Source organism: Dendrobates tinctorius, unplaced genomic scaffold (genome assembly GCF_039654945.1).
Source record: "Dendrobates tinctorius isolate UK_male_01 unplaced genomic scaffold, ASM3965494v1 ptg000127l, whole genome shotgun sequence".
Lineage (NCBI taxonomy): Eukaryota > Metazoa > Chordata > Amphibia > Anura > Dendrobatidae > Dendrobates > Dendrobates tinctorius.
The window spans coordinates 3,782,633-3,797,562 of NW_027361795.1; the positions used below are offsets into that span (position 1 = coordinate 3,782,633).

The window sequence follows — 14,930 nt, forward strand, 5'->3', positions numbered from 1 at the left end:
ATATAAATTAATTTACTTTTCTTATATTCCTGATACAAACGGTATTGAAGTAACCCTCCAAAGAACATTGGACATAAAATAATAGCCTGGATGATGTTTGGTGTACAAGGGGTTAATTTTTTTTTGGGGGGGGGATTGTGGGGACAAACGTAGGGGCGGGGAATGAGGAGTGAAGGGGTTTGAGGATCTTTTTGGATTGGTTAGTGGTAGGGACTAATGTGGGGGGATATTGGTTAGAGTCAAGAAAGGGGCAGGCATTCTACACCTAGACTCCAGTCTTACATCTTCACCTGGACAATGAACTTACATTGTTGACTTACATTTGTTAAGATGTAGGCTTGGTTCAAGAGATGAGGCCTTTGGTGGAACAGAGAGGCTAGCAGTGGCCAGAGAAGTCAGGGAGGTGACTGAAGAACTGAAACCTCCAAAGCGATAAAGGAGGTCCCAGCCTCAGGAGAGATTTAGCCCTGGTGTGACTCTTCATTAAAGATGCAGGATCCAGAGCCCCAGCAGAGACCCTCCTTGGCCACCAGTGGTGCCTCTGCCTTCACGCCAGTGCGGCGCTTTAGAAGAAATTCAAAGCGCCGGCCTGGTACCATTGAGGAGATGAGTGATGTCACTGGCCTCTCCTCCACTGTGGGGTTGGCGTGATTACACAGTTGGTATCGTGACATGATCTGACCACGACCCGGATGTGTGGCGGGGCCCAACAGCAGGACATGCCAAAAGAAGATAGGCAACAGCGGCAGGTATATAGCATATCAGACCGGCTGTGAATCAGCAGAAGGGCCAAGAAGCCAGAGGTCAGTGGTCCTGTCGGTGCTAGGGAGAAGCACGACAGGGCAAAGAAGCAGCATGGTGGTTCCAGCAGTGTTAGCTGCAGCTATGCAGCTGAAGTCCCTGCTCCTTTACTTGAACGGTGAGCAACTCGCACCAGCACGACCAGATCAGGCTGTGGATTGACTATGCCAGGTTCTCCTGGCGATGTCATCGGGCTTGAATCTCCATAAGAAGAGGACCAGGTGTCATCGGGCAGCGAGGACCAGAGCAGTGATCAACGCAGAGGATACGACTGTTTCAAGAGTCCCTCTTAGTCAGCCTAGTAAGACACAAGGTTTGTGTGCACCTCGTATGAATGTCCATTCAAGGGTATTTGCTAGTGATGGTGGTGTGATGGGTTCGAATTTGGTCGATGATAGTAGGGAGAGACTGGAAGACATGGCGGCAGAATTTTTTCGGTTGATTAAGGGTTGGTTATCTGCAGTGGACTCTGTGGGTTCCAGTGGAGTTTGGCAAGATAGTGTTCCCACAGTTGGAATGGCCATCTCAGCGGAACCTCTTTCAAGTGTTAGTGTTAGTTCGGAGGCCCTCGTCACTCCTGTGTCTACTTCGAGAAGCACGGTAGATTTAGTTTGCTTGGACAACAAAGCTAGGAGAGAAGTCAATGTTTGTTCTGATGGTCCGATGGGGGCTCATTTGATAGAGGAAATGAGAGAGAAAATCTTGAAGGACGAATATGTTGAGATGTTTTCCCTATTACCAGTGAATAAATTCAATCTTGGTAAGGTTAACCCGATGAAAGCAAGAAAGACGAGGAGGGACGGACATGTTATTTTCCTCATTCCTCGAACCCTTAATAACTGGTTGCAAACGCTTACTATATTGGCTAGTATGATAGGTGAGAAGGCACCTGATAATTGTCCGTCTCTGTTTGCTTTTTAGACCCAATCGGGGAGGCTTACCGTACTTACCGTACAGCATAGCTGTGTTATGATGAACAATTTAGGTAGAGGAAACTGGTACGACCAAATTTGCACTTATATTAGCCTATGGTTGCGCCTAATGGCAGCCCCAAAATCGTCATCGCAGTCCTTTCCCGGAAATTCTGGTGGTGCCGCCAGCATCTTCTTCCAGTACAAGAAAAGGTGTGTGCTGGCAATTCATTGAAAGAGTACCATTTTGGATCATCATGCAAGTTTAAGTATGAATTCGTGTGGGATCCCACAGCTATACCAAATGTTTTAAGAACGTAAAGGGTAAAGCCAGCAAGTTTTCATCAAAAAGGGAAGACTCTGGTGGGGGTAGATCGGATGATACCTTTTTTGAATAGGTATCCTGACAGGGAGGTGGCCTGACTGTTGAGTGAGGGTTTCAGTTTTGGTTTTAAGATGTCATCATTGGCTGAACCATATACTATGCGGCCGAACAATTTACGGTGGGCCCGTATTCAAGGGGATGTTGTTAGGGACAAGTTGCAGAAAGAATTTGCACTTTGCAGGATGGCCGGAGCTTTAGATTTCCTGCCGTGGCCCGATTTAAGGATTTCCACCTTGGGAGTGGTTCCTAAAAAGGAGCCTAATAAGTTAAGGCTAATACACCATTTGTCATATCGGACCGGTTCGTCAGTTAATGTATAAGTATAAGCGCAGAGTTGGTGTCGGTTTCCTATGTAGATTTTGATAAGGCAGTCAAGTGGGTGCATAAGCTTGGATGGGGTCGTTGATGGCTAAAATGGATATTGAGTCTGTGTTCCATTTGCTTACGGTGCATCTGGAGAGTTCTGATTTGTTAGGCTGTTTTTGTGATGATAATTTTATGTGGATTGTTGTTTGCCTATGGATTTGTCATTTTCATGCACTCATTTGGAGAAATTTAGGTATTTCCTTGAATGGGTAGTGAGAGAGAAGTCCAATTTGAACTCAGTTTTGCATTACTTGGATGATTTCATTTGTATTGGACCAATGGGGTTCAGATTTGTTTGTCGATGCCCAGGACGATAGAACAGGTGATTCAACATTCAGTATTCCATTGGCTCATGAAAAGACAGAGGGGCCGTCAACTGTGTTGAAGTTTTTGGCCATTGAGACTGATTCTGTCAATGTGGAATGCTGTTTGAAGTTACTTTATACATTTTTCAGTTTTAACTCTAATTATGAGAACACATCAGCTATAATCATTAGATGTCTTTCTGCAGCTGCCACTACTGGGAACCTACTACATACAAATTTAAGCCTCATTCAGGGGGGCATAATGATCCCTAAGATTTCATTACTTCAAGTCAAAAAAACCTGTGGCTTTGTATGTGATGAGCTTCACCTTGTGAAGGCTACAGTCAATGATCAGGAACACAAACCCTTCCCTACTAAAAATGTCTACTTCCTTCATAGATCTGTCATACATAGGTCTTTCTTGCTACCTCCAAACTATAGTATGTTCTTATCTCTATTGTCCCTTGTTTTTTCTCTTTTATTTTTTCTATAGCAATTAGTGATGAGTGCAAGTGCTCTTTACTCAACTTTGCCTAGGGTGCACGGGTATGCACTGAGTATCGCTGGTGCTAGAGTGACATGTTCGAATCCCCACGCCCATATGTTTCGTGGCTGTTAGACAGCCACACAACATGCCGGGATTGCTCATGTTTGTCATATGTATTGTGATGAGTGGCTGCCTAACAGTCGCAAAACATGCAACCGTGGAGACTTCAACATCTCATTCGAGCACCCGCGATACTTGGTGCATACCAGGCCCGGATTGGTAATATAACCAACCGGGCATTTTCCCGCTGGGCCGCTGTCACGTGGGCCGCGGGCGGCAGCGCCCGATCATCTGGCCGCTTGCCAGCTGCTGCGGCCACTGTTGCTCCTGCCGCCGGCCCTCTGCGTGATAGTTTCAAGTTCCTCCCGCACTGCAGGGAGATAAGCCGCCACGCCCCCCCCCACGCACCCCATCCTGGCCTTAGCATGAGATGAGACCCCCCCCAGCCACTCACAGCGTCGCACTCGCTTGCCTGCTCGCTCTGTTCGCAGGACCTGTGATGAGGTCACAGGAGGGGAGGAGTCAGGGGGTCACATGATCAGGAGCCTTTGTCCAGACCCCTGATCATGTCACCCCTGACTCCGCCCCTCCTGTGACCTCATCACAGGTCCTGTGCGCTCAGCCTTGCCTCTACCGTCTGCAAGACTCTGCTTTGCTGTTGTCATGGTGCTGGTTGAGGTAAGTATGTGTGGGGTCAGGATTTACAGTGTGGATGTAGCAGAGCTGTGTGTGTACGAGGTGTACGGAGCGGAGCTGTGTGTGTACGAGGTGTACGGAGCGGAGCCGTGGGTGTACGAGGTGTACAGAGCGGAGCCGCGTGTGTATGAGGTGTACGGAGCGGAGCCGCGTGTGTGCGAGGTGTACGGAGCAGAGCCGTGTGTCTATGAGGTGTACGGCGCGGTGCCGTGTGTGTACGAGGTGTACAGAGCGGAGCCGTGTGTACGAGGTGTACGGAGCGGAGCCGCGTGTGTACGAGGTGTACGGAGAGGAGCAGCGCGTGTACGAGGTGTACGGAGAGGAGCCGCGCGTGTACAAGGTGTACGGAGAGGAGCCGTGCGTGTACGAGGTGTACGGAGAGGAGCCGCGCGTGTACGAGGTGTACGGAGAGGAGCCGCGTGTGTACGAGGTGTACGGAGAGGAGCCGCGCGTGTACGAGGTGTACGGAGAGGAGCCGCGCGTGTACGAGGTGTACGGAGAGGAGCCGCGCGTGTACGAGGTGTACGGAGAGGAGCCGCGCGTGTACGAGGTGTACGGAGAGGAGCCGCGCGTGTACGAGGTGTACGGAGCGGAGCCGCTCGTGTACGAGGTGTACGGAGAGGAGCCGCGCGTGTACGAGGTGTACGGAGAGGAGCCGCGCGTGTACGAGGTGTACGGAGAGGAGCCGTGTGTACGGAGCGGAGCCGTGTGTGTGTACGAGGTGGAGCCGCGCGTGTACGAGGTGTACGGAGAGAAGCCGTGTGTGTATGAGGTGTACGGAGAGGAGCCGTGTGTACGAGGTGTACGGAGAGGAGCCGTGTGTGTACAAAGCATACAAAGCGTGCTTTTCCCACGGACACAGGAGTACACGGCGGAGCCCCGAGGAGCATTTTAAAACACACACATGACGTTCCACCTGAAGTGATGTGCTGGAAGCTGACCGGAAATGAGATAATTTCTTGAGGAGATTGTGACGGAACCAGGAATGCTTCAGATCCATCACCGTGTCCTCCTCCGACAGCGCAGACAGCAGGATCGCCTTGGAATCGGGGATGCCGGCCATGTGAGCGGATCATGATATGTCCTGCACCGGGAGGCTCAGGTGGGCACTACAATGGGAGCCGGGCTGCTATAGTATCTTTGTAGAATCTTTCTTTATTTCTTTCTCTCTTTTTCTTTCTCTCTCTGTTCTTTCTTTCTCTCTCTGTTCTTTCTTCCCCTCTTTCTTTCTTTTTCTTTCCTCTCTTTCTCTCTGTTCTTTCTTTCTTTTCTTTACTTCTTTCTTTCTCTCTCTGTTCTTTCTCTGTCTCTCTCTGTTCTTTCTTTCTTTCCCCTCTTTCTTTCTCTCTCTGTTCTTTCTCTGTCTCTCACTGTTCTTTCTTTGTCTCTCACTGTTCTTTCTTTCTTTCCCCTTTCTTTCTCGCTCTCTCTGTTTTCTTTTTTCTCTCTCTCTCTGTTTTCTCTCTTCCTTAGTGCCAGTCAGTGTGCCCATAATGCCAGCCACTGTGCCCTCAGTACCAGTCAGTGTGATCAGCAGTGCTAAATGGGTGCGATTAGGTGTGGACATGGGTGTGACTAGTTGTGAAATGGGTGTGGCTGGGCGTGGCCAAAATTTGCAGCGGCGCGCGCCGCAGTCTTTGTACATCTTTCCCTTCTTCAAAAGTTGGGTGGTATGATAGGGGCGGCTATGACCAGGGGGTCTGTTTGCCCAATAGAGAGCAGTTCTGCCAGGAATTCTGTAATCATGCATACAAAAGGGGACAGAGCTTTGGGAGGAGTACTGTACCTAAAAGCAATAAATAGGACTGAGCTGAAATACTGGGCACAGCTATGACTACATGTTATATAGTCGTGTTAATCTCCTCTCACTTCTTGTAAACTACAAGTGTACAAAGATATTATATAGTCACCGTGTGACTAGTGGGCCTGTGTAACTTCAAATGCCAGGGCTGAATTTTAGTCCCAGTCCGGCCCTGGTGCATACTGTACCCGAGCACCCTAGGCAAACTCATGTAACAAGCACTTGCACTCATCACTAATAGCAAACACTAATCACAAAACTTCAATCCACAATGTGTGCGGTGGGTACACTCTACTTACCAGTTCTTTGATCCAAGCACTGTACCCTGGTGGACTGAAAGCTAGTTGAATTACACTAGCCAACAGCAGAAGTGCCATAAAAATTGGGGAAACATACTTCCATGAATAAAAGTAGTAGCTGTACGGACGGAATCCAAGCATCTCTGTGAGCTCCTGCATAAATCTGAAAATGCAGAAAGAGTAATTGTATGAGCCAGCAAAACAAAGCAAAGCAAAACATAAAAAGATAACAAATAGATCACACAATGGACATATCTACAAGCCGAATGTTTGCACAGGGTGATTTTAGGTTTAGGTGGTTTAATGGATTTTGCACAGGAAACAAGAGAATGTACTTAAAAAAAAACTACAGCAAAGGAAAACCTGTGACCTATAATGCTATTCTGTATAACCCCCACCTATAAGAACACATGCATACTATAATACTGTAAGACAATGCTGTGATAACACAGAGTCATCATTCTGCTACAGAGAATGGATTGTCAGTAATGTTTTTTTCCCTGAATTGCTCATAGCTATCAGTTCTGATACATGCGAGTGCCCGCTGTTGGTTTCTCGGTGTATTTTGCATGCCAAAAAGAAGATTAATGAAGAGAAGTAGCACACAGCTGTCACTGGTGTGACGCAGCGATGTGTGGCTGTCACTGTGATATGAGCAGTAAAGGGCTGCAAAAATGTTAAAGTCAATCTTTCACCAAGTTTTTGTTCTCACCTAAGTGCAGCACAAAGTTGGGCTAGAAACCCTGATCCAGAAGACATGCTTCTTGCTATAGTCTGCTATTGGGCTTCCTGCTATAGTTTTTTTCATGCAGTTTTATCTGCTGCAGATCTGCTAGTCCTTTCAGTGGTAAGCACCTGCTATGTAGTGCTTGATAGTCACAGATCTAGCTATCCAAGCCCCTCACCACTGATTGGAAGATTTCTGCCTTTGTACAGTATAGAAAGGAAGCTGTCAATCAATGGTGCAGGGAGTGTTTGATAGAGCTCATCACTGATAATACTAGCAGATCTGCAGCAGATACAACAGCGATTTTATGAAAACTACAGAAAGGAGCCTATTATGTGACACATCACTGGAATCAGGGATCCTGTCCCTATTTTATCCAGACATCAAATTGCAAAGTATAAATTTGATGATAGATTTTCTTTAGAAATTTAAAGAAACATTCCAGGCAAAACTGTTTTAGGCCTAATCAAGTTTTTTCCTGCATACAGATTAAAAGTATGCCCATGTACAGTATACAGGCCTGGCTGTAGCCATATGGAATTTCTTTTGACTTATGGCAAGTAAATGGGACCCTGGAGTAACTTTGAGTGTGAGTATTCCCAAAGCACCAGCCCAAATATATTGAAGAAAAAATGCAAGTTGGGCCATACCCAGAGAGGCTTTTTTAAACAGGGTGTTTCCATGTGAGATATTTATGGTTGCTCTCTCCATTGTGGTAAATGGGAGTTGCAAAATGCTAAGGCATGTCTGCTTCCAAAAGTCTAACTGACCCATCAGATATTTAAGGTATATAGTTATATGATTTCTGAGGATACCAATTTAAATTTTATTACAGTTCTTAGAAATTGTACAAATTTTAATGGTACAACTCAACAAGGGGTCCCTTGAACCATGCGCACCAACAATGGGTCCCTTGAACCATGCGCACCCTTACTCCTCTTTATGCCGTAGAAAGGTGATCAAGATTCCAGATTGCTATGGGTACTGCAATAATTTTCCTTTTCAACAGTTTGAAAAAACGCCAGTGTGCGCTATCCATATAACTAATTATAGGTAGATAACCAAAAATAAATGTTTAATACAAGATTTACACAATTATATGGAGACAGAGGACACAACATATGGTTGGATTTGTCTTCAAGACAGTTCTGTAAATTCACTTATGGCTGTTCATGTTATTTAGCATTCACAAACAAGTCCTTTCTAAACGGTGGCATGTAAAAGTTTGGGTAACTCTGGTCAAAATTACCACTACTGTGAACACTTGTTAGATAGGCTGGAGAAAAAAATAGCGCAATAGGGTCTTATCCGATAAACATTCAGAATTAAGAATAGCATATTATGCTAACCTGATCCATAGAATTGTGCATTTAAGAAAGTTGTGTGGCTCCTGCTGGTCCACGGGTCATCAAACCACTTACAATAGAAACCAGGAAGGATTTGTGGTAGTGTTCACGGAGTTGCATGGTTTTTCCTGAGGAAGAAGTGTATTATACTTCGAAACTCGCCAAATAAAACCGTCTGTCTAATTAATTTTCTGAAATTGGCGTATTCAATAATCAGCTGCATGAACAAGTCCACAAATCCTTCCTGGTTTCTATTGTGATCAGTTAAGCAAGTTGAAGATGAAATGATCTCTAAAAGACATTAAAGAAGTTGTCCACTACTTGGATAATTTCTTTCCATACGCGTCGCTTGGCCCCCATAAAATAATAAATCTTATCCTCACCTCCTGTGCCGTTCCCACGGTGTCGGCATTCGGTCTGTCGTGCTGCTGTTGTGACACTTGACACCGGCACCCAATCAGCGCTGACATCACTATCCCAGCCTCCTGTTGAATTGAGCAGGAACAGGAAGTCCAAGATCAGCTGCAGCCCGAACTTCCTCTTCATGTTCCATTTGTCCGAAAGAAGGGACAGTGGCGCCAGCACTAAATTTTCAGAGTGCTAGGCACCTGCTTAGAAGAACCCATGGCAGCTGTTTGTTGGCACAAGGTTAGAGGAGGCTGGGAAATGTGCATCACCTGGCTTTTTCTAATGATGATATTGATCAAGCCATAACCATAACAGGATAATTAATGTCTGAAACGTTGGTCAAAGTTATCTGAGCACACAAATGTCCAAGGGTACCAAACTTTTCCACCGGCCCATTTCCATTTTTGTAATTTTTAAAATGAAAAAATAAAAAAAGACAAAATATATTTTTTTTTGCATAAAATGCAAAGCAAATGTGTCATCATTAACTTTAACCCTTTTAGAGATCATTTCATCTTCAACTTGCTTAACTGTTCCCAATAATGGTAATTTTGACCAGAGGTGCCCAAACTTTTACATGCCACTGTATGTATGTCAATATGGATTTATGTCAATCTGAATTTATGTCTTGTGAGGATTTTCCAGGACTAAAACACTGATGACCTATACTTAAGAGTTAAGACATCAACTTCAGATCTGTAGGAGTCTGACTCCCGACACCTCCATCAAGGTCTCGCCGTGGCTGGAGGCAATTAATGCATGGAGCTGTTGAACTGTGCTCTCTACACTATGTAGAGGTCATTCTCAGGTACTGCAGCTCAGCCTCAGCTCCTATAGAAGTTAATGGGAAGTTCAAGGGAACCTGTCACAAACTTTTTTCCTCCTCCAAAACATTATCATGATTGTGTATCCCTTTAAAAAATATGCCAGTTAACTCCTTTATGACCCCAAATTACGTCTCCAGCAGCTAGAAATCACATCCTGAAGTTGTATCTGGAAGTGCATTGTGGCGTGACGATGCACTTCTAGCTTGTCAGCGTTGTGCTCGATTTCCTACCTAGCAGCACTCTCCCATGGCTGATTGACAGGTCAGTGGCTATATACCAGAACAAAACCACCTGTAAATCATCCAGGGGAGATTGCTGCTCAGTAACAAATACATTGTAATGGTGATAAACTAGAAGTCCATCATCACGCGCCAAGGCACTTCTAGACACAAACTGGAGCAGGGCTCTGGGGTCATAAGGGGAAAGGCTGGCTTATCTTTTAAAGGGCTATATAATCATATTAATGGCTGGTTGGGGGGGTAAAAGTTTCTGACAGTTCCTTTTAAAATAGATCATTAATGTCTCAGTCCTGGACAATCCCTTGAAATAATAAGATTTGAGCATTGTTTTTCAGCTTTCATGCTGAAGCCCAGTATGACATAGACAGTGCTACGCACATCATTCCTCTTGAAGATATTTATGCTTTGTTGCTTTTGTATGTGTGAGATCAGAAAGAACCTACTTGAAGAGAGAAGGTTCAGGATGGAAGGGATGGGGGGAGGTCTGACAAGAACATGGAGTGGGAGAATTCTTACTTCTTTGTGCCATACACCCAAGCTACAGCAATGTTTTCCAGGATGACCACAATGGTGAGTGGTAGTGTGGCAGAGTAATCATCAAACATGGTGACGAAATAATTTCCGGAGCGCTGAACAAAGATCAAGCCCAGCAGGAAGGCAATGATGCAACAGCTGACTACAAGTATTAGCAGAAAGAAAAATTATACAGTGAAATGATGAGCATGGGACATGAATGTATCAGTATTGACATGCAAGTCATACATGCAACCCACAGCGGATCGGGACAGTTCAGCTGTCAGCAGAACTTCCACATTCAGGATCCACATGGTTTTGCTGTAAAAGTTAAATCAATTGAGTCTGACATGCTAAGCCAAAGGTCTGCGCTCCACAGACTGATGCATAGAAGTAATCCTCGAGATAGCGGAGAAGATATGCCATGGCTAAATACACCAGCCGATGAACTGAAACTTGGGATCGTATGGCTGTAAATATCCATTATCAATAATGTGCATCAGGAGTCATAAATGGTAATGATTCTGTCCCTCCTCGCAGACATCTTTACATTGTATGGTCTGGTTGGTGAACATGCTTATATGGCGGTCACACAGGCATTGTCTAAAGAGGGAAACTTTACACATATCTGTATGACATAAGGTACAGTAGGTGTCCATCACCTCCCAGTTGAACTGGTTCATCTCTACTGGTTGTCTAGTGTTGTCATTGTTAATACGGGTCTGCATAGCTGTAATTCTACCACTCAGGGAAGGAATAAAAAATCTAGAAAAGAATACATCAACACAATATTTGATATTGTCAAAATATACTTAAGTGCCTAAGGACAAACATTACCATTTACAATAGGAGCAGATATGCAGAAATCCCAAAGCTACGAAAATCCTATAAATGCAGGTGGAAATAGGTTATAAGTCTAAAGGACTGGAAACAGGTATGTTCAATACAATATCGACTACTGCAATTAAAACCATATAATAACCCAAAGAGAACCTCTATCTGATTTTCATGAGAATCTGTTAAAATTTGCTAACTACATTTATATGGAACCAATGTCCTCGGGTGTACATTTATAGGCATTGTTTGAATGGAAACAGTTTTAAAAAAACATTTTAGGATATTCTTAGTGTTTGTGCACATAGTTTTTTGAGTAGAAACTGAGCAGAAGCTCTAAGTTTTAGACAAAGGCTTGGAGACCTTCCACTCAGTTTCAGCTCCACAAACACTTTAAAAACCTCACAGTAGGCATACACTTATTAGTAGGTTTAACTCTGCCGTCCTAGACATGTAACAAGAAACCTATTTAATCTTATCTATCTGGGTGTTCTTAGTAGGACATGGCCAGCGAACATAGATTTTCATCTTCCAGGCTTCGAGACGCAAAGCAACGACTCCAGTATCCACCAAGGAGACCGCTGGAGCAATCTCTCAAAAATAGAGGGCAAGGGAGTCGTTGGTGAAGAGGGCATGGGTTAGTTTACTCTTGGGAAATGCCCACCAGACACTTGGCATTAAGGTATGTGGCAGAATAAAAATAATTTATTCCAGAATTAATGTAATTTGTTAACACTGTCCACTGGCATAATAATGATTCTGTCCATTTGAGATAAATATTCAACATATCATCTATGATTGGCTTTAATAGATTATGTTTGGAAGTTTAATGATTTAATTTTATCAAAAATTGCCAAAAATATCTGCAGCATGATTAAACCAGACCATCAAAGAACGTTCTACTGAGAATGACAGATAGTCTGATCTCCTTCTGTCTTTAAAGGAATCAGTCAGCAAGAAATCACCCCCACCCCCACCCCAAACTATAGGTCCATGTAGGTCCTTCAGAGACAAATCCACCAATACTGTTACATGACCAGTACGTTCTTCTTACTGGGAAATCAGTTTGAATTAATATAAAAATGAGGCTAAACATTTATTTGTAGATTTGAAGCCTCTTGTCACTCCAGCTCTATTCCCCGCTCTGCATTGTCTCCTAATGCTTGACTGACTGCCTGTATGCTGTGTTACTTCTTGCAAATGAGTCGTCAGTCAAGTAGGAGAATATAGATGGAGTGACAAAGGCTTCAGATCTACCATAGTCCTTCAGCCTTATTTGCATAAAGTGCATAAATAGTTCGAGGGGTGATCTCCTCCTGACAGAATCCCTTCAAAGCTAATCTGTCAGCAGGTTTTTGCTATTTAATTTGAGAGTCTAGGCTGTGTGTTACAGTTTCAATACAATCAGTGTTTTATCAGCAGGAGATGATCACTTCCTGACTAGGTATCATATGCATGCCAATCCAGCTGATCTATGTAACCCCGCCCCCACTACTGATTACCAGTTGGCTGACAATCTCGCTATACACGGGAAACTGCCAATAGGGGTGTGGGATTATACACAACTCACTATTCTGACCACTGTTACATCTAAAACATAGAAAACAGGAATTTTATTAAAACTACACTAAGCAGTCCAGTCCATCGCTGATCAGGCTTTCTTGCCCTATATTATGCTTCTCTCAGATTACATAATAAAAACCTGCTGACAGATTCCCTTTGAACCCAAAGGTACCACCTTGCTACTCGGCCAGTACAATGTAGTACTTACTGCACAGGCCATTTGTAGCTTCAAGTTAGAAAACTAAAAATGCAATAATAATCACTTTAAGTTATAACCTCAAGTGAAAGCTTTCTGCTATTCCTAAAGTGGTTTTCCCACAATGTTAATCTGATGTCTCCATAGCATAGAAGAGCACAGATAATGGATCCTGAAGGGAATTATGTTAGGAGGAGCTTTGCAGACTTTGCTTTAGCAATCATAGTCTTCTCTAGATAGTCACCAATGATGTCAGACAGCTGGAAAATTGAGTTGAATGATTTTTTCAAAGTTTGGTTCCAATTACGACCGGCGGCGAATATTGTGTTTGCAATATTCGCCGAACACACAGGAGTCAATGGGAGTAGAAATGACCGAACATGTTCGAAACTGATCGTCAACCAGAAATTCAGCACAAATAGGGTACCGATAAGGCATGAATATGGCAAATTCAGATTCGGTGACCGTTCCAAACATATTCGCTCAACTCTACCGGAGAATAATTGTAAAGTGTTGTCCGGCCAAATAATAAGTAGTTCAATTTCTGAGTTGGTCCCAATATAAGAGAGAGCTTTTTTCCCATTGCTTATGTCAGCACACTACCAGTGATGGTATGAAGGGGGTTGGCTGTCTACAACATTTCGATAGCTGAGCCCCCTTGTCAGTCTATGCCTCAGCTATGCTGGAGAAGCAGGCTAGCTTGGATATAGAAATGAGGCGGACAGAAGCCCCCTTCATCACACCACTGGTCCCATGAGGACACAGGCGGTGGAATAGAAGTTCTCTTCTATGTTTGGGCCAAAGATCAGTATCTTACACATCTAAACCATTTTTCTTTGGCTCCAACCCATTTCCATTATGACAGTAAGTCTCATACGTAATTTTGCATAGCAATTTGTACATCGTCAACAAACCTTTATATATTTTACACACGATTATTATAGGAGGACTTTCCATGCACAGATACAGCAAAAATAAGTCGACTTCATGACACTTACCGGTCAGAACTTCTTTTCGTACTTTAAAAGTGTCAATAATAGGAGTGGTAATACCAGACATAGTGCCAATCATGCTTCCTAGGCCAAGATTGATGAGCATAAAGAAAAACATGACGGACCAAAAAGGAGAAGCTGGAAAGTGGGTCATGGCTTCAGTGAATGCAATGAATGCTAATCCGGTTCCTTGTACCGCCTGCAAAAACATAAAAATCAAAATTCACGTTATTGATAATGCACATTCTCTATTGACAAAACACATTAGTTTATGAAAGATCCTATTAGACTCATTTAGAATTGTCACCTTTTCCTAAAAAAATACCGACCAAAGGGAAAAAAAAGAGTATGGTTTTGTGGTGTGTCTTAAAGGAAATCTGTCACAGGTTTTTGCTACCCCTCCTAAGACCAAATTTACAAAGAAAAAAACGACCAGAAAGTCCCAGAAGGATAATATATTTTATTACGTCATTATAAAAAATAGTTAAAAACCATTACATAAAAATAGGTAATACATATACTGAACAAAAAAAGGGGTTATGCTACCCAGATATAAAGCATAAAAAAATATAACAAAAATGTGTAAACAAATGGTGAATAAGCAAAATAAATATTGATATATATAATGAATAATACACAATATAAAGTGCACAAACACCAAAAAATTATAAACCATAGACATAAGTGTAAACCACTACCACAGTAAACCTATATATATCAATATATCGAAATAGTGCATCTGTGTGATAAGGCTGAAAAAGGACACTGTATGTGTCACCGTGAATTAAGGTGTCTACCGACCAGGAAAGGAAAAATGGTGCAAAGATAAAAATAAGTGAAAATACATACAACCTCTCCTGGTCTCCTGGGGAAGCAACCCGGTCCCGACGCGCGTTTCGGCGCTAAGCCTTCATCAGACCCCCTGATGAAGGCTTAGCGCCGAAACGCGCGTCGGGACCGGGTTGCTTCCCCAGGAGACCAGGAGAGGTTGTATGTATTTTCACTTATTTTTATCTTTGCACCATTTTTCCTTTCCTGGTCGGTAGACACCTTAATTCACGGTGACACATACAGTGTCCTTTTTCAGCCTTATCACACAGATGCACTATTTCGATATATTGATATATATAGGTTTACTGTGGTAGTGGTTTACACTTATGTCTATGGTTTATAA

General features: G+C 43.5%; 1 protein-coding gene across 2 annotated transcripts in view; it reads right to left on the minus strand.

Annotated features, from left to right (window-relative positions):
• The window catches only part of SLC6A17 (solute carrier family 6 member 17), a 126,518-nt gene that overhangs the window by 12,491 nt on the left and 99,097 nt on the right, over positions 1–14,930 (minus strand). For both annotated transcript variants that reach the window (XM_073542435.1, XM_073542436.1), the window contains 3 exons: positions 13,763–13,955; positions 10,175–10,334; positions 6,112–6,274 (listed from right to left, as the gene is read on the minus strand). In XM_073542435.1, the coding sequence (XP_073398536.1) occupies positions 6,112–6,274; positions 10,175–10,334; positions 13,763–13,955 (516 nt within the window). The remainder of the gene's footprint in view (positions 1–6,111; positions 6,275–10,174; positions 10,335–13,762; positions 13,956–14,930) is intronic.